The 19865-nt window shown below is 33.9% G+C and overlaps 1 protein-coding gene across 3 annotated transcripts in view; it reads right to left on the reverse strand.

Moving 5' to 3' along the window:
• The window catches only part of LOC144442243 (synapsin-2-like), a 129664-nt gene that overhangs the window by 54123 nt on the left and 55676 nt on the right, over window positions 1-19865 (reverse strand). For all 3 annotated transcript variants that reach the window (XM_078131537.1, XM_078131530.1, XM_078131546.1), the window contains exon 2: window positions 1717-2566. In XM_078131537.1, coding sequence (XP_077987663.1) covers window positions 1717-1949 — 233 coding nt within the window. In that variant the 5' untranslated portion in view covers window positions 1950-2566. The remainder of the gene's footprint in view (window positions 1-1716; window positions 2567-19865) is intronic.

Raw genomic sequence — 19865 nt, forward strand, 5'->3', positions numbered from 1 at the left:
TCAAGAGATATACTATCATATAGTATCGAGTAGGTCACAAGATATGACCATAAATGAGGATACCGTTGGCATTTAAACTACGCCACTGCTATATTCATGACAGTCACATCTCCACAAGTAGAAGTGATTGGAACTTTACTGCAAAACATTGTAATCACCATTACATTTATAGTTGACTATCATGTTGTCTGATTACTGTGTACCTGTCTCTAGCATTCTTATGAATCTTAAATCTCACGCTAATCATGGCCATTCTGTCCACTACACTACATTCACACAAAGTATAGCTTTAGTTCAAAGAATGGATCAGACGCTAAAAGAATCGAGTTGTTATCCTAATTTTAAAAGATCAAAAAATAATCTCATCTTCCTTTTACCTGAAATAATCTTTAATTCCAGGCAACAAAGACAAGATTTATATTCTTGTGAACACTCTTATTACAGTAAATATCTGATTTTTTATTACTTGGCACACTGATGTCATGTTACGGGACTGCCATCTCATTGATTTTAATGATTATATACTTCTCTTAGAGGAACATTCTTGTCAGACATTGACAATATCAACCCTTTTAACATTCTCATCATTTGAGGATCAATTCCTGAAGATGTTACCTAGGGATTCTAGTAATGCTGAGTGCAGGAAAGAATATCTTTGATTGGAATTCTGATATCAGAATCCAATTGGAATGCTGTAATCCGTAACTTTGGCTTGCTGCTGTATGTAAAAGGTATAGGTCAAATGTTACCAAGAGTCTAGAAATGCATTTTGAGATCTGAATCATTTGGTTTGTTTTCTTGTCTGGCTGGCATCTATGTAAATTTGTTCATGTATGATGTGCCTCCATATTTAAGGTTGGCCATCAATACTTGCGTAGCTCATACATAACATATAAAGATGGAGCGATGACCCTTGTAGGATGAGATAGATGATGACGATATTGAAAATGTTGCTGCTCCATGCAGAGAATCTTGATATATCTATTTTATATTTTATACAACCAACCTTCATGTACTTGTACTAAATACACTTGGACTCAAAGTTAAAACCTATGCTTGGTTAAGTCACATGATATAGCCATGGCACGTGAACTGTTTCAGATACAATTTTCTAATGATTTCCATTCAATCAGACTACCATCTTGCAAATTTGGTAGTCTAGATATGATGTTGAGTAGACTGTGTCCTGGACTACTGCTAATTTGATAGTCTTGATACAATGTCTAGTAGTCTATGTGTCCTGGGACTACTGCTAATTTAGTTGTCTAGATACAATGTTTAGAAGTCTATGTGACCTGAACTACTGCCAATTGCAAGCCCTGTACATGCATGTACATGTATAGAAATTCATAGACTTGAAAGTGGATTTTTGTTATGGGATTTTTGTTATGGGAAGTTCCATGGTCATTGAAGTTCAATACAGACCTTTCCTACAGATGATATCTATAAGATGTGTAATTAGTTGGAATATGTGCGATTCCATAACATTTTCTAGACACCTTTCCTTCAATTTGTAGAGAAAGTAGAATTTCTGAGGTTTACCAAATAAGTTGCATTACAAAAGATTTACACTGACTTTCACTCATGTGATCAAAGTTTATCATGTAGAGGAAATGCCTATTATGAAAGAGACCTTTCCTATAAAGTGTGCCCTCTAGTGATGATGACTATCATTTGATAGGTGTACATGTAGAATTTATAACAAAAACCACTTACCAATCTGTGTGTTGATCATCTATAACCAATAAAGTCTTTGTCTTTCCCTTTGGTTCATTTCTGCCAGTTAGTGAACTTAAAAATCCCAAATCCCTTCTAAGTGTTTGTGGCGATGCTCCAGCGGCTTGCAAGACTCGTTCTCTGTTATCATCTACTCCTATACTCTGTAGGTAGCCATTCGGAACATTGGCTGCTGCATTAGGGTCTGAAAACCGTCGCCTCAGGAAATTCATTTTTATGTAGAAATGGCAAAATCAGTCTGTACAATAGCAAGAGATTTCAAGATGGCTCTCTCGACTGGAAAGCCTACAAAAGTAATTAATTGTAAATTTCTTTCCTTGCAGCGAAGTTTCCCCAAATCACTGAGCTTGGCAAGTCAGTGGCAAGAAGTGACAGCGTGAAATTGATCAAACTCAACAGGAATAATGTGTATGCATTGAATATCCACTTGTAGTCTGTTGCTCTCTCATTAATCAATGCTGTACTCTCACGTGTAAACCTAGTTGTAACAAGCTGATCTCCGCGATTGCGCAAATGGCAATAATTTATTCAACACAGATGTGACATAAAAAATTGTGATTTGAAGTCCGGCTTTACCCTCTAGGAGTTCAAGGCTTAATCCGGGACAGCTTTTCTGAGATTCAGGAAATTTCCAATTGGTAAATCAGTCGTGATAATATCCAATGAGATCAGTAAAATTATCTCCAGTTGGGAATTATCTAGCACACAATTCAAATCCAAAATTTGACTTGTCCATTAACGATATTAGTAGTAGCAAGAGTTGATGTATTTGTGTCCAACTATCAAAATTCTTCAATATTCAGCTACTCAAAAATAATCTTCAATTTATCTGTAAGAAAAAGGAAGGATTTGTCATTACGGTATTAACCGTATTCAGAATTATATTAAAAATGTAGTGCAGACGCTTTCTGTTCAATTATTCAGTGCAAAATAAAATATACATATCCCACCATCCTCTTATAGATAATATGCATTTATTTTTTAATTTTTATTAAAAATTAATGTTTTGGAAATGTTTACATTTTGACAAAAATGAATCACTTGGGAGAGAACATCATTTTACTGTTTTTATGCTGGCCAAAGACTTCGTTGGCCCATACTTTTTCTGTTTATCTCTCTTTTCTTTCTATCTCTCTGACATTTTCCCAAGAAGATTGAATCAGTCTGGGAGAGGACATCCTTCTAAATGTCACATGCTTGGCTTGGAAGGTATTGTTAGACATAATGCTATGTGTGTCTTAGCCTATCTGTCTATTTGTCTCTGTCTCTGTGTCTATGCTTCTCTCTTGCTCTTGAAAACAGAAAAATGCTACCAATAAGTTGTATAGAAGGAGATGGCTATTTCTCAGAACTCATTACTGTCAAGTCCCAAGAGAAAATGTATAGAAGATGATATTTTATTCTTCATGTGGTTTTGATATAAGATCTTTTTCTCGTTAACAAAACAGCCAACGTAGTCACACAGAGCACTTTTTCTTCTACCGCAGATGTTATCTTTCTTTTATGCAAAAACACATTGTAAATGAATAAGCTTTCCTTTTACAATCAGCTCAGCAAACGAAAAGCAATCTGCTGTCTCTCTAGTTTATTCTTTATTAGTTCTACTATTTTAATAGGAAAATGACACCCTCAATAGTAATACTCAATACTCGTAGGTAAAAACTGATAACTAATATGACAGAACGCCATGACACATGAATGCAAGTGTGGCATACTTGTGTGGTATTAGTATGAGAGCTTGCAGTGTATTCTCTGTAGCCATACTTGCATGGGTGTAGTGATAGAAAATACAGCACAAAACACTGCAAGCATGAGTGCAAATATTCTTGTATTACAAAGGACAATGGTAATCCAGCCTTTTGGTTTACTAAAAAGATAGATGCAAACTAAATCTATTGTTCTTCAAAGTGGTAGATTACACAAGTAGGTGATAGCTGTTATGTCTTTCTAATCACCCTGGGATCACAATAATGTGTAAACATTGGAAGTCTCAACATAACTGCAAGTTCATGGAACGCTAAACTAGTTTTCAGAGATGCCTCCCTACTGAGACTATCGTTAAACCAATGTCCATTCAACAGCTTACCACTGGTGTATTGTTGCGACGATAGTTTTAGTTTGTATCTATCTTTATAGAAAATCAAAGACTCACCTACCAAGGTAATATATTTATCTGAAACATATTACATAATGTGTTTATCCAAAAATTTACATTGTTTATTCGATACAGCATATTTCTGTCAAAATGATGCTGTGCGATCCCGCACTTCCATTTACAACAAACAATCATACCTTCATTTGCATATATGTGTGTGTGCTGGTAGATAATGTAAAATTATTATTACTCACAAGACGAGTGCGAATTTGGGGGGACTCCTGGAGTAATGACTCAAAAAGTTGGGGACGATTACTCACACAGAGTCCGCAGGTGCTATGTTTGCCGGGGCTGGGTGACTCTGGGATAGCCTGTTGACTGACTGGGAAAGCCTTGACAGTTCCCACAGCAATGTGATATAGAGTGTGCTACATGTCACGTAGTCCCAAACCTGAATGGATCTCTGTAGCATTTGTGTTTGTTTGTGTGTATTTGTCTGCATAACAGAAAATCTTTGGGAGGAATTCCCAGCACAAAAAAAAAAAAAAAAAATATTATGGTTTATATTTATTGATTTCATTTACTTTCTCTATGTGGTATAATTTTTATCAGGTTAAAAAACTGTTAGATCACGAGGAAGCTAAGAAAACACAATGTTTAGGTAGCCTCCAAGACAACACAGTTGCTTGAATATATAAATGAAAGGGGATCGCTACTCCAGGAAATTACGTGTGTTCATAAACTTTGGGTTCTAGCGAGTCATTTCATGATTTTGTCACCTACACTGTGCAATTCAAAGAATCACCAAATTGAAGTTGTTACTCATTTTGGGATTTTTGATATCGGCTACACTGCCTTCATGTGAGTCAGCTGAAATGCATATGCAATAGATTAACAATGAATATTGTGTTTTCACTGAAGGTAATAAGCACTTAGGAGTCATGAATATTCAGTGTATCACTGAAGGAACAATACAGGTTAACATGAGTTCAATCTGGTGTTTCTTGGCAACTGAGCAAAAATTAAATGATGTGAAATCATGAACTGACTCTCCAGAACCCAAAGTTAAATTTATGAATATACATACCTGGAGTTGCTTTAACCTTTTAATGTTGTTCAGTTAGGGTATACAGTTGATCCAAATATAAGGGGTAATGAATATCTAACGTCGTGAGGTTTAATATATGAAAGTGCAACACCAAAAGACGCAATATATGACTAAACACGAATTTAATTACTTTACCTGGAAAACTGAGACAACTTTGGCGTAGTACATTACACTACATACAATGTATCAATGTATCAGTTACGACTACGTATTATGATTCAGGTAATACTATATAATTGGTTCAAATATCTGTTATTAATGTTGAACTCGTAACATTTAGGAATCGATATGAAATTACAACACCATAAAAATTCAAACATGAACCTTCTTATTGGAGAAATTGACATAATTAATTTTTAACATTGGTAATAAATGTGACATACTGGACAAAAAAAAGGGGGATGACAGATACTAAATGTAATAGCCAGTTCATGGAATATAAGTTCACTATATTGCTGAATACATAAACTTTTAAATTTATTCTTTAGTAGTTAGGTTATCTTTTTGGTTTCCTTCCCCAAAGAGCCAGCTACTGCTTCCTCCCCATAGAGCCAACGACTGCCTCGATCCTTTCCCAAAGAGCAAACGACTGCCTCGATCCTTTTCTAAAGAGCCAACGACTGCCTCGATCCTTTCCCAAAGAGCAAACGACTGCCTCGATCCTTTCCCAAAGAGCCAATGACTGCCTCGATCCTTTCCCAGAGGGCCAACGACTGCCTCGATCCTTCCCAAAAGAGTCAGTCTACTGGAGGGAGAGCACGTAACTGCGGCTTAATTTCCCATGTACAAATGCAAAGGGATGAAATATAGTAACCATATTCATCAGGTTCAAAAGTTACATCAATACTTTGTCACTTTAAAGTGATGATAAAATCCAATAAGGAATTAATTTAATTTTTCACTTGAGGACGATAAATAAAATAGAAATTCAATTTTCTCTCAGACACCTGTGTTTTCTCATGACCATGCATACAAAAGTGTAGTTTAGCAGTAACATTTCATTATTTACCCTACCTCTAATTAAGAACTAAACCCCTAGGTGCTGTCTGAGGAATGATATCAAACTTACATTACTTAAAGGGAAAATCAATAACTGATGTCTGTAGCTGATAGCATGAGTCAATATTGTTTTTCAATAGTCGACTTTCCAGTTCCTGGAAATGTATAGCAGGAGTAAACTTGTGTGGTTACTCTTTGGTTTAGTTTGCTTCTATTAAATTTGAAATTATCATCATTAAAAAATGATTGTACGATAATGGTACATGGTGATTTGTAATTTTACACTTCATACATCATCTTTGTATTTTAATTTTGAAAACAAAAGTCTGGTTTATCTTTCACTACATGATGGCTTACATGTCAATAAGACATCCATAACACATTGATATCAGTATGGTAGTAAATATGCAAATGTAACCATGGTATACATTCAAGTATATCACCTTCTCACTGTATTTTGACAATTAATTTTTTTCTAATTCTTAATGTTTTGTCGCCTTTTTCAAGTTCCTGCTTGAATTTGTGCAGCCATTTTTTGGCACACATTTTAGTGCAGTATGACTATCCCAATATACACTATGAAACTATTAATTTAAAATAAATATATATACTTTTTAAAATAAATATAGTGTTTTTGTTACCTAACAAGTTGGTAAAATCTACCCGAATTCACCCCAGCTATTTTACTCAGTTTCCCAACCAAAATCATGGTGTGAGGTGTTGCAAGTATTTCCTACATTTTTCATCTCTGTTTTAAGGTTTCTCACCAAATTTAAAGTGCAGATGCAAGGTATAGAAATGTAGGCCAGTTGCACCATATTTCTCACCTCTGTTTAAAACCAAGGTTTCCAAACTTTAGTATTACTGACTCATTCAAGACTCTGTCCAAGACTCTGTACATTATTGGCATTATGGAAAATTTCAGTGGATTCCGTACAATTGGACTCTATATGCAATGAGTTCAGGGTAGGACTCCCTTTGGGGAAAACTTACAGCAACCTGTGTCAGCATCATAATATGGCTAATTAAAAATACAAGAGGAATTCTTCGGGGAGTAATTAAGCTCAGAGGAAAGGCAATCTTCTCGGAGTGTTGAACATGATTGGTAAAGTACAGTCCAAAGAAAATTGATGTTCTTGTGAAAACCTGTCTTTCAGGAAAAGGTCCTTATCTATCTCATTTTTTTCCAAAATATTAAGGTTATGGTTTATAGATAGAGTACTCTATCAACATACTTAGGGGGTTCACCTGGTTGACAGGCTTGCATTCAGGTTTAATGTTATCAGAAAATACCATCGAGGCTTTACACAGAGCTAGTATTTTGGTCGGATTGATATTTTGTATGGTAATTCAAAAGCTTGTGTAATGTTCATATAGACAATATTAATAAAAAAGTGAAAATCATGAGAAGACTTTTGAGATAAGTGAATTGTTACTGTCTACAGTTTCAATCATAGCTATATGTTGAAGTATAACACTATCTCCTCACAGACACATATCCGCCCTCAACTAATTTTCATTCAGCGGTATTGTTCAGTATTAGTATGAGAAACACAATGACAGCACTGTAAATCACTTGCTTCTTGACAGCACTGCCGAGACCATAATCCATCCAAAGGTAAAAGCCTGGAAAATTAACCCCAGGCTCATGCATAAAGATTAGCTAGAAATCTTGACGGTTGTCTTTGGAGAATGGTAAATTGTTTGTTGAGAAACCAAGTCTGGCTTTTGAGATTTATCATGTCATGTCAACTATACAGCTAGCACTTTTCTACCAACATGGGTGACTCTGACATCAAACCTTACTTTTAAGTAGTTGAAAGGTGCTCTGACACAGTTTCTGCAAAAGTGAGTCAGAGTCATTTAGATAAGGTTGCGACATCATAGAATTGACAAGGTATGGGCATGATTGTTTTCTTGAAAACTAGTAAACACAATATTTAGGCATCGAGTTGTCATTAAGTTGTTGATGGCATGCAGCCAATCTGGCATACATGTATACAGCTTTGAATGCTTTGACTTTCAAAATTTTTAAAGATTAATAATAGTGAAATGGAAACCACTTGATTATTCAAGATGGTGAGAATGTTATGTTTCCACTGAACTTGGTTTGACTTGAGAATGAAAGGTAACAATTGTTTGTAATGAAGCCAGCCTAATTAAGTATTGCAACTTCACCTTGTGAGAATCATACATTGTTAAATAAATAAACCAGACTTGTGAGAATACTGTTAGTATTATGTTCACAACTGTGCATGTATGTATATGACAGTCATGGCTCCAAGGTAGTCACCGGCTCCATGTTTCCTATCTCAAGAGATACCATACAGCTGTACATGACAACATTATCAGACTTCTATTACTGCAATAACATTCCAATGTGACACAATCATTACCATATTATTCAAGTCCCTGAAGACTATTTCCAACAGAAATGCTATCAGAAAATTACTATATAGGATTATTCAACAAGCATAGAAGTATACAGCAGATGTATTTGACGGCTGCAAGTCTGTCAATTTGAGTTCACATACCACTAGTCTGATTTAACTGTTTTGACTTCAGGTTATTTCGTGATGATAGTAAAAAGTATCTGAAGTGACCGTTGAGTGCATCTTTTTTAGTGTATGCATGGATTTTTTTTTTTGGGGGGGGGGTGTGTGTGTGTGCGTGTGAACTTGATGGAATAATGTATCATTAAACTGCTTAAATGCCATTGCAATTCTACATGTGTTCAAATGCTTAGAAAAGTGGCCTTTATTTTCACAAAGTTAAAGAAATGAATGAAAATGTAATTTTCTATAGATCAAAACTAAGCAATTGTTCAATATCAAAGTGACAAATACAGTCAATTCTGCTTTGATGTTGCCATTATACATTAAGTACACTTCATCATTATGACATCTGGTATTTCACATGGTAAATTCTCAAAGATTCAATGTTAATTTATTTTTTAGGAGAAAAGAAAATCGATTTATTCATTTATTCCTTTGAACTCTGCAACTTGATAGTCAACTTCCAAGCTTAATTGAAAGGTTTAAATTCATGGTGCCATATGTTGTCATGATAAACTTCGCATGCAGCATGGGTAATACATAGTCTCGGTTATCCAGACTCTCACCACTGGGGACTCCAACGACGAGACTATCAAGATGAGAGGTTGGGAAGCATAATCCCAATTTGCCTGCACGGATCATTCTCCCAGAGCAGCGCATTCTAAAGAATACTTCACGCATTGCACGCTGAGTAATCCTGGTTCCTTCGCGAGTGCGAATAGGTTAATGTCTCAAGTGACTGATACATCTTAATTCTGAAGAATGGGCCCCATAAACCCATTCTTCATGACTTTGAAGAAATGTCCAGCATGATTTTCAGTTTGGATGATTTAGGATAATGTTTCCCCCAGACTCTCGTCTGGGTGGTCTTATAGAAGAGCACTCATTGGTGAGAGTCTGGGTAACCAATACTAAGTAATACATGTATACGGGAGATACATCGTGTAACAACATCATATACACCTCAAATATATGAACCTTAAAATGTTCCTCTTGCTTTATTCAAAGAAAATTCAAAGTCAAGAAAATAAATCTGGGTCATCAAACAAAGGTCAAAATAATATCAAAATTAAGTCATGATAGAATCCAATATGGCCGCCAATTACTGTGTGAAACTCTATGGGAAAATCAGTAAGATTGTCAACTTCTTTCAAGACAAAATGGTGAGCTTCTAACTTCCTTTTATCATTTCCAAAGAATCACAAACAAGCTTTTATGGGGCAAAGTTTGGAGAGATTTGTAACTTCAATTTATAGGGAAGTTGGTCCCCAAAGGCATATTCTAGTACCTTTAACCATAGAGGGTAACAGTGAAATGACACAACATGACTCTACATTTATCTTTTCGCATGACGTGTCCTTCAGACAGCAGGCTATAGTAAACTGGTACATATTCCAATCTTTGAGTTGTGCTTCCTACCCACAGGCCATCACGACTGACTACTCTCTCAGAGAGCATCTCATTTCAAACATCTGTGCAGATGTGACTCATTCATCTTCTATAAAATTGCATTCTAACTTTGCTGCCTTCATGTGCATGCAGTCACTCCTTAAAACTTGCATTCTTGGGGGAGGGGGAGGGAGAGGATATATTTAGCCAAGTGTAGGAGTTATTGTAATATTTTCTTTGTGTTTTAGATGTTCTGTTTGAGAAAGAAATGTGTTTCTACCTATACCCTTAAACCTATTTTATAATAGTAACATGCTTCTAATATGATCAAAAATACCCTAGCATGACAGCAATTCTTTTTCTTTTCTATTTCTACACAAATCAAATTTTATCTTAAGTTAGCTGTTACTTACATTAATCAATTCTATCTGAAGCTTCTAGTGCCCAATTTACATGAAAGATCTCTATAGTATACTCATTCTACTAGAATAATATCCCATAATAGAAGACTCATTTAATCCTTGGAATTTGATGCTGTACTATGAAATATTAAAATCAATTTTCCCCGCATTATTAGCTTTCAACACAAGGCATGGGTGGAAGACTTTTTGCCAACTATCACAGCCGTGTAATAGCATGCCTGGGGATAAAATTTTCTTGTCTGAGACTGAGCTGAGTTTGAAGTCTTGCATTTCATTTCATGAGAGTAACACAATTTTTTAACAAAAGTTGTCAAAAAAACCAATCATTTCTTAGTCTGGTTAGGACTGCAGGGCAGCTTTGTGCGGTGAAGTCACTGTGAAATAAAATATGAACGCGGGATCCTGTTACACCTAAATTATATATTATTATAAATTATTAATCTTCCTGAATCTGTATTATGTGAAGGATTCAGAATTGTCAACCTATAACTGTATAGATTATGCTGGAAGAAGAATTTGCAATTTTATAACATTACGCAAATTTTCAAAGCCAAATTTTTTGCACGATATTGAGCCTTGTACTCTGTGTTAATGTTCATTGTACAAAGACATTTGTCACAATAAGCAGTTACATATTTTTACAATCTTCATTAACTTTTAGTAAAATTTGTCTGACATTTTTAAGGTTTATTTACTGTGTACATTAGAGCTGTAGTTTCATTATCTGCAATATTTCCAAGCCTAACACTGACTCAGAAATACAAAAATTTATTAAGTTTCTGGGTTAAAGGTCAGATTTGAAGATCAAAGGTCAGAACAAGGAATATATTTCTGAGTAAATATATTCCTTTTTATTTTGTAATATCAGATAGGGTTAAGTTTTTGAAAGGGTTCAAAATATTGCAAACTGCTTCGATGTTGTACATTGAAACTCTACATTGCATACATGTAGTCTTTTGTGTTGTTGTCAATACATGATGTCCATTTCAAAATTGCTTAAAAGATATATTCTGGATCAGAATTGGGGAAATTCTAAATTCTTGAAATCCTCCAAATATTGCTATATGAAAAGTTGCTTCCCATCCTTTTGAAACAATCAATTTGAAATTTGGGGGGTCCACTGTTTTTGTTTTCAAGGGAATTGTACATCTTGTATTTTCCCATAGTACAATGTATTTTGCAGCCATATTGGATTCTAAAATGGTAATTTTTGACTTCTATTTCAAAGAAATGTATGATGACTCGATTTTTTCTTGACTAACTTTTACTGAGGACGGGTTGGCGTTATCTTGAACAAAGTAGCGTCAAAAGTTTAAACAGTTTATTTCTGAGATGCGTTTCATGTTAATGGTAAAGTTCAACGCACATTTTTATAATTCACACGGTTTCATGTTCAGTACAAAATGATACCCTACAGTTCACATGTTTCACTACTTTTAAATAAACTAATTGATTGAAAGAAAAGTGAGCCGACTTTGTCTAGTTGTCAATGCGTATGATGCAAAATAGCTTTTTTAGTATAATTGGGTCAGGCAGATTAATGGTAAAGTTCATGTCACAAAAATGAATGGTTTTAGTGTAAAAAGGATGAAAGTTCATTTCACAAAAAGTCATGTTTAGTATAAAAAATGATGACTGTACATTGTTATTATTTCACATTACTTAATATACAATCAGATGTAAGCACTGAGAATGAAAATGCAGTCTTTGTCATCTAGTGTTGCAGCGAGATGAATATCAAACATTACAAAAGACTTACTTGATACAAAGCAGAATGAACATCATCTTGTGCGTATTTCTCAGACTGAACTCATTATTTGGCAGAGCTGTAGTTATCATGATGGTGTTTTGTAATGGAATACTTTCTGTCATTCATCACGTTCATGATTTCATCAGGTGTAAATTCCATCAGAAATATAATGCAACTCCCAAACATACAATAAATAATTTAGAGCAATATCAAAGGCAACAAAATATTCCAGTCATACCTTTACATCTTCTAGATATCATAAAATTACAACAAATAGTGAGAGCCAGTCAAGTTCAAGGCATAAATCTTGTCAAAGTGAATGTAAATTTGCTGCAAGACATAATTATTCTCAGAGTTTGTTGAATATTATATACTGCATGTTAAAAATTGCAAGAAGAGGCACACTTAAGGTTGTTAATAAAAGTGTTGAATTGCACTGAAATAGGCCAGTGTGAAAGCATTAATTTATACTCCATAACCAGGATCATTTACAACAAGTGAAGCAGAACAATTAAGTGGTATATTGTGGGAACACATCACTCAACACACAACCCATTCAATTAAATCTATAGTGTTCCATTTAGATTGTACATGAAATATCTTAACCTTTCCTAGGTCATACATATCTTTCTTCCAATGTAATGTGCTATATCAACTGCCAAGTTAATATCCATTTCATCAGATTTGAAAGCTGAGAATAATAATACTGAACTACTAAGACTGAGTCAGACTCACATACTATAAATAATAAATTGAAGGTTTATGCATACATTGCAACCATCAGAAACAATGACTTGATCATTTTGGCCAGCAATGTGGTTGTAGAGTGATATTGATGACAAAATTAAATTTCAAATCGACAAAAGAGATGAAAACAAAAGCCTGAAATTCAAGGACAATGTATTCATACTACATAATTGTTGTTGGCCTTGAAACAAGTCAATGATTAATAATACATGTACATGTTGTAATCACGATGTTGCCAATGATGAAATATTGCTTGACTGTACATGTACACACATACTGTGAGAAAATACTTAGTGAATTGAATAAACATAACCTTACCTACAAACACGCTGAGGACATTAGTGGGATGAAAATGGATCTTTAAAAAAAATGAAACATATCCTGTGCACTGCTCTGACTACTGTGACAGGGATATAGTTTCTCTGTACGTGAAGTGTAGCATACACACATTCCTTGACAGGCTGACTGAATGAATGACAGCGATGTATTACTGAGAAAGTGAAGGAGCATGTCACATGACAATTGATTCACATGTTCGTCATCAGCTGAGGTGCATTTACCAACGACCCTGTCTTGTGTGTATGTTTATTACCATTTCTTTACATTTTTCTACTACTAAATCACCCTCTTGCACAGTAATTCGTGATAAATCTTTAATTGTAGAACATAAATTTTACGTTAAATAAAAGCCAGGAGCCAATAGTAAACTGATAAATTAGCTCTGATACACTGACCCCATACATCTTATCTCATTAATGTTTTTGGTGAACCAACCTTGTTGTTTTGTCATTTTTCAGGAAATAAGTACAGTACATGTAGCTGTGTCTGATACTGCTAGATTTACATAAATTTGAATATAGTGGGTAAATTGAAAGTATGTACTTTTTTGAGTCTTTAATAATTTATGACAACACTTTGTACATTCATGCCAAACAAAATATGAAATCACTACATGAATGAAATAGTGAAATACATGATTTTGATGAGAAATTGTCACCAATATTTAGGTTTTAGCAAACTATTTGGGTATTGTATTTGCATCCCCTTCTGTGCCTCAATTGTAATTCAAGTCTAGGTCAGCCAATGTTTTCCCTTTGTATATCAGACTGAATATGATACATATCTCTCACTTTAGAATTCATACAAGGATGAACATTTCTGGTCAAATTACCTCAATTCTTCCTCTTGGAAATATTACATTTAATATTGTCTAGCAATAAAAAATGTATTTCTAGTTTGTCTACATCAAAGCTGTCTATGGATCAATTTTTATTTCTTTTCTGTCAAATAGAAACACATTAAAGTTACAAGTTATCAAAATATGAAATCAAATTGATCTGGAGTGCTTTAATTACATCATACAGAGAAGGTGGAAATGTATGTTTAGATTTACTACACTTTGCCATGGATATTAATACAATTTAGATTCCATTTAATCGTTGCATTTGTTCACTAAGTTTAACTTTAGGTCCCATTTTTTATACATGATGTCATTTCTAAATGAAAACACAACTATTTTGTTGTGTTTGCACCTACCGTTTGTGCAAAAACCTGCATTAAAATGCAATGATTAGAAAACACTGCCAACTGTATATTATTTGAAAAAGAAGTCTGTGTAAACAGGTAAAAACAGAAAGATTTGAAAATGGCACAATTCATGTATGAGATCAAAAATGGAACAATTGAAAAACCAACATACAATGTATTTGACCTCAGGGATGACCCCCACTGATAATGTAATTATGTGTGTACACTTAACTATGTGTTATGTTTCTGTTTCCAGAGTTTCTGTGTAAAACCATCAAAAGTCTATTTTATACAATGCCACAATGAAAACTTAACATGAAAATGATATTGATTTTTAGGATTTTAATTTGAAAATGTTGTATAAACACAGGCTTAATTTAAAATATATACAAAATTGTGGACAAATCTTGTAACTTAATATCATTTTTTTACCTAAGTATAAGTTGCATATTATTTGTTTGAATTGTAATATGTAGAAATGTACAAATAAAAGTTCCAGCATGTTATTGTGTGAGTGCGACATACCATGTTTGCTTACGTACGTAGTTACGCAATAAAGATATTATCAACAGTTTGGAAAACACTGTACTTTTTCTTTTCCACCAGCAGCTGCTGGCATTTGACCTTAATTATATTTTGTATACTTCAGCATCTAACAAAATTATAAACATGATACAGAAGACAAACACATTTCCTTCATTCTAAACCAATAAAATGAAAGATGTTGCTGATCAATCAAATGTAAGCAATAAATATGCTTTTACAGTTTCCTGAAGCTGACTATTCATCAAAATATATTGTCATTTGAAATTATATTTGACAGATTGTCAGTTCTGAGGAAAATCTTTAAAAAATCCAACTGAACAACGTGCACTACAATATATCAGTAACTGTATCAGTTATGCTAAAATGACATGCTTCATTATAAACTCTAAATTTGTATCACTAATTAACCATGATTTATAGCGTTGTTAGTGTATTATCATTATCAGGAATGCTTACATAATGAAATTTAATGACTTTTAAATGAAATAACAAGCTAGAAAAATATACACTGATTTGTGCTGGCTTAATTTCACATTGCAGAGATAAGTTCAAATTTACGGTTATCCATCCTTGTTTAATATATGGTATACTTCTCCCGTTTGATATGTAAATTCTATTAAAAATGTGATGTCTCAGGATACCATACAAAAGGAATGAGTATGATACTCTAATGGAAAGCACAAATATTCAACAAATGCACAGACGTTCAGCAAAGAGTAAACATTACTGGATCATGTTACACAGAGAAGTGGTTAGTTTTCAAATAACATCACAGGGGTACTGTTCTGACATTGATATCACAGACTGAATTACATGTACATACCTAGCTATGCCTCAAACTGAGGTACTGCTCTGAGATTCATATCACAGACTGAATTATAGTTCTAGCGATGCCTCAAATTCAGCATTCAAAATGAACAAATGGTTTTAAATCTAGAGACTAAACAAATATATCTTGTTTAAAAAAAATTCTTACATGTTATCGTCAGATGTTATTATTTAAAACAAAAATTATGTTTTTTATGACCATAACTTCAAAAGTTGAAGACAGAGTGGTGCAATGGGAAAACGTATGAGTGAAATCATGTGACAAGATGGATGATATAAAGAAAATAAAGATATAAAAATCATGTGGACAGCATGGATGGTATGGAGAAAGTAAAGCTGAATCAAGTGGGCAGGGTGGATGGTATGGAGAAAGTGAGGCTGAAGTCAAGTGGGCAGGATGGATGGTACAGAGAAAGTAAGGCTGAAATCAAGTTGACAGGATTGATGATATGGAGAAAGTATGGCTGAAATCAAGTGGAAAGTGCATGTAGATGTCAAAAGCAAATTAAATTTCCCCAAATAGTTAACTGAAGTGCACCATGTCAAGTCCACACCTGACAAATGCCACATCATTCATTGTTAATATCAGTGAATTATATGTTGTTTGTGAGGTGTGGTCTTGAATGCTGTACTTTATTTAGCTTTATTGATGCTTTGTTAAATGTAAGTTTTTAATGGTGCGATATAATGCAGCATGAGAGTAAAATGTTTATCAGCACAATTAATATCCTGAAATTTCATAAACTGTACCATACTCCTGAATAAATGGCCAGATTTAGGACTTGAAAAGACATCCAAATTTGACAACAGATTTTGAAATGTTTTAGTGTATGTGTATACATGTACACCTTATTCCCCCTAGAATTATCCATCTGTCAATATATTACAAATTGCATTTAATTAAGTGACACCATCACCACCTTTTCTTTTAATTACAGTCATACAAGATGTGACATGTGTGTGTGTGTGTGGGGGGGGGGGGGGACAGATGTAAAACACTAAGTTTTCCCAAAGTTCATTTTCTGTATGATATTCCACAATGTATTAAAACCATGATTGATAACAAAATCACCGCACTACTAATACTTTTTGCAACAATTGTGTTAGTAAATCATTGTGAAAATGTCTCCATCAAGACAAAATGGCCCTCCAGGTGTCAGCTGTAGATTGAGATGATCCTCCCTATTCATCACAAGTCCATCTCAATGCATCCAGAAATCAAGATTAAAGAGGCCGCTCAGAAAAGAAAGTCATTGCCAAGTCATTCCACAATTGGAGATAAATGCAATCAAAGACAAGCTGCTAATATTAGACACTACATATACACTTTAATGTAAATAGCATTCAAAAAGAGAGTGAAGTATATTCTGTCTTTTGATAGACTTTTTTATTCATGTATCTATCAAATGAGTCATCTTTTACTGTAGAAATTCTGAAAACTTAATATTTAAAATCATTAATTGAATGTGCTATCATCACTGATTATTGCAATTTCTGATGACCTAAGTGAGACTGTAAGTTGATCGAAAATCATTTCATTGAATATGAATTATCATCTGTGATTGATGGAAATATAATTTGTGATCATTTTATTCAATTACGGTACTTATAAAATCAAATATGAATCAAATTCATCTCGACACCTTAAATTCTGAAAATCTGATGACTGAAATTAGATTTAAAATCATGTTATTTAAATTAACAAGTACTCATTAAATACCAGTCAATTTCATCACCTCTGATCACTTAAATTCTGAAAATCGAACTTTAAAAATTCAATAAGCGTGACATTTGATTTTTTAAAAATAGTTCCAGAGTCATCAGCATACATATTATTATCGCTATAATCTTAATTGTAAGAAAACCACCCAACTCCATCCCCACACATACAAAACTGCAAGGCTTTACATCATCCTTTCCACTGAAGAAAATTAATATTATTGCCTTTGAAATCCGCATGGCATAGCTAGAATACTGAAACGGTAAATGGCATCATACAGTGTTAGGTAGTTATCAGCCATTCATACTTGGCTAAATTATACACCTACACACCATTGCATTTTCCAATGTATGTGCGTTTTGTCATCCTAAGGAAACAAGGGAAACAAAGAAAATCTACCTCTGAGACATATGAATCTTATGTTAGAAGGAAACATGCCGCTTTGGCCTCCCAAGCACATAGGATGAGTAATTAGAATCCGAATGAAATACGCTATCAATAGCTTTGATTCCTAAGGGAAACGTACTTATTTCAACATCACAATACTCCTACAGGCCATGTCTACCTTGGGTATGCAATTTTTATTCAAATTCAGAACACTTTGAACACCCATTAAAGCCGAGTCCCTTATCTGAAACGTACTGTCACATCTAAGAAACCACTTAGCAGTACTAATAGTTCAAAATCACCCCTTTCAATGCCACAGTATGCTACCTAATGCTTGTATCATATTGGCAACTTGTACTTACATCTATAATGTGATCAGACAGTGGCACGAGGAAGGTTACATGAAAAAAAAAACATCTGAAGAAACACTAAACCAGTGACTAATTTGATTTCACTCATGGCAGCAAAGTGTTAATTCAATTGAAAACTTGCATAGAAAGTAATGTAAATAATTTAAATTCATTATTGCAATTATCATAGAACTCAAATGTCATGTTGGAAAATAATAAATCAATTATACACCAACAATTTCATATAAAAAGAGATAAATGGATATGATTAAATTCATGGAACGATGGAAACATGTCACCGATGCAATTATCTTTTCTACTATATGAATGTAGTTGGAATCAGCAAACCTTTGAATTGTCTAATCATTAATCATAGACTTCTTTGTTGTGTATTAAGGAAAGAATTCATCAGACCATTCCCTGGAAAAGTTTCAGGGTAAGTGATACAGATTGTGATTCAAGAGTTCTGCTCTCTTTTATCAAGTCAGCATCTTTAATGATGATACACTGTTCCATTGATCATTTCCACACAGATGTTGAACTTTGCACACAAAAAACGTACCCGAGTTTTTCAGCTTTTATTTTTCCTATTATTTTTTTCAAAATATTCTCCATAATTATCTCAAGAAGTTCTCTACTTAACGTTGAGAGCTACTTGAGATATTAAACATCAAAATAACTAAGTCTCCGGACTAAAGTTCAAATGGCAAAGGTGACAAAGATGTCTGCTAGAAACCTGTATTCTAATTGTTCTTGTGCTGCTCAATTGTTTGAATGAAGGTTGTGTCAGACAAAAAATGACAGATACAGTTTTGGTCGATCACAGGCATTTACACTATACATTTTTATAGCTGTTTCTGAGAAGAAATATATATGATTGTATTTATGAATAACTTTACTCCAAGTCACAAGTAAAAGCTGACATCAAGCAAAAAGCCAAATTCACTGTGATGGCCAACATATACAGGTACTTGTCGCTTATCATACCTCAAGATGAAAATGCTAATATACAAATATGGTTTAAAAACACAATTCAACTGTAAAGACTCTGAAACTTGACTGTGTCTTTGAGATAGGAAAACTTCAAACCCATTTTATCTTCTAACAGCTATGTACATCAATGTTTGATAAAACTAATCTGTCTTTCCATCCAGCCTTCTTTGATGGGATTATGACACTTTACCTGGTAATAATGGTGAATGACAACCCTGTTTTTATGTGTCTAAATGGATGTTGTACCACGATACCATCTCTGATAAGAAATCACTTAAAAGCCCCTTTTAGACAGACTAGGTTACTCATCATTGTGAACATAGTGAATTGCAGTCATCCATCAATACACAAGTTTCAAGATTCACCCTGCCTATTAAAAGCCTATGCATTGAAAAGTACCTTGATCACTATATTCTGGGAAAATTTGAAATATCTCAGCATGAATAATGTCTTCTCACTTTATTACCCAGAATTGAAGATACTTTGAACTTGTTTGACTTAAGATAAGAACAGCTAAATAGGCTTTTTACCTTACCCGGCTGAACACATATCATCATCTCTATCATCATCATCATCATCAATTATGGTATGTGTGTGTGTATGTATGTATGTACATGTATGTATGTATGTATGTATGTACGTATGAATGTAGGTACGTACGTACATACGTATGTATGTATGGATGGATGATGGGTGGGTGTGTGTATATGTA

The sequence above is a fragment of the Glandiceps talaboti genome, chromosome 1, assembly GCF_964340395.1.
Source record: "Glandiceps talaboti chromosome 1, keGlaTala1.1, whole genome shotgun sequence".
Lineage (NCBI taxonomy): Eukaryota > Metazoa > Hemichordata > Enteropneusta > Spengelidae > Glandiceps > Glandiceps talaboti.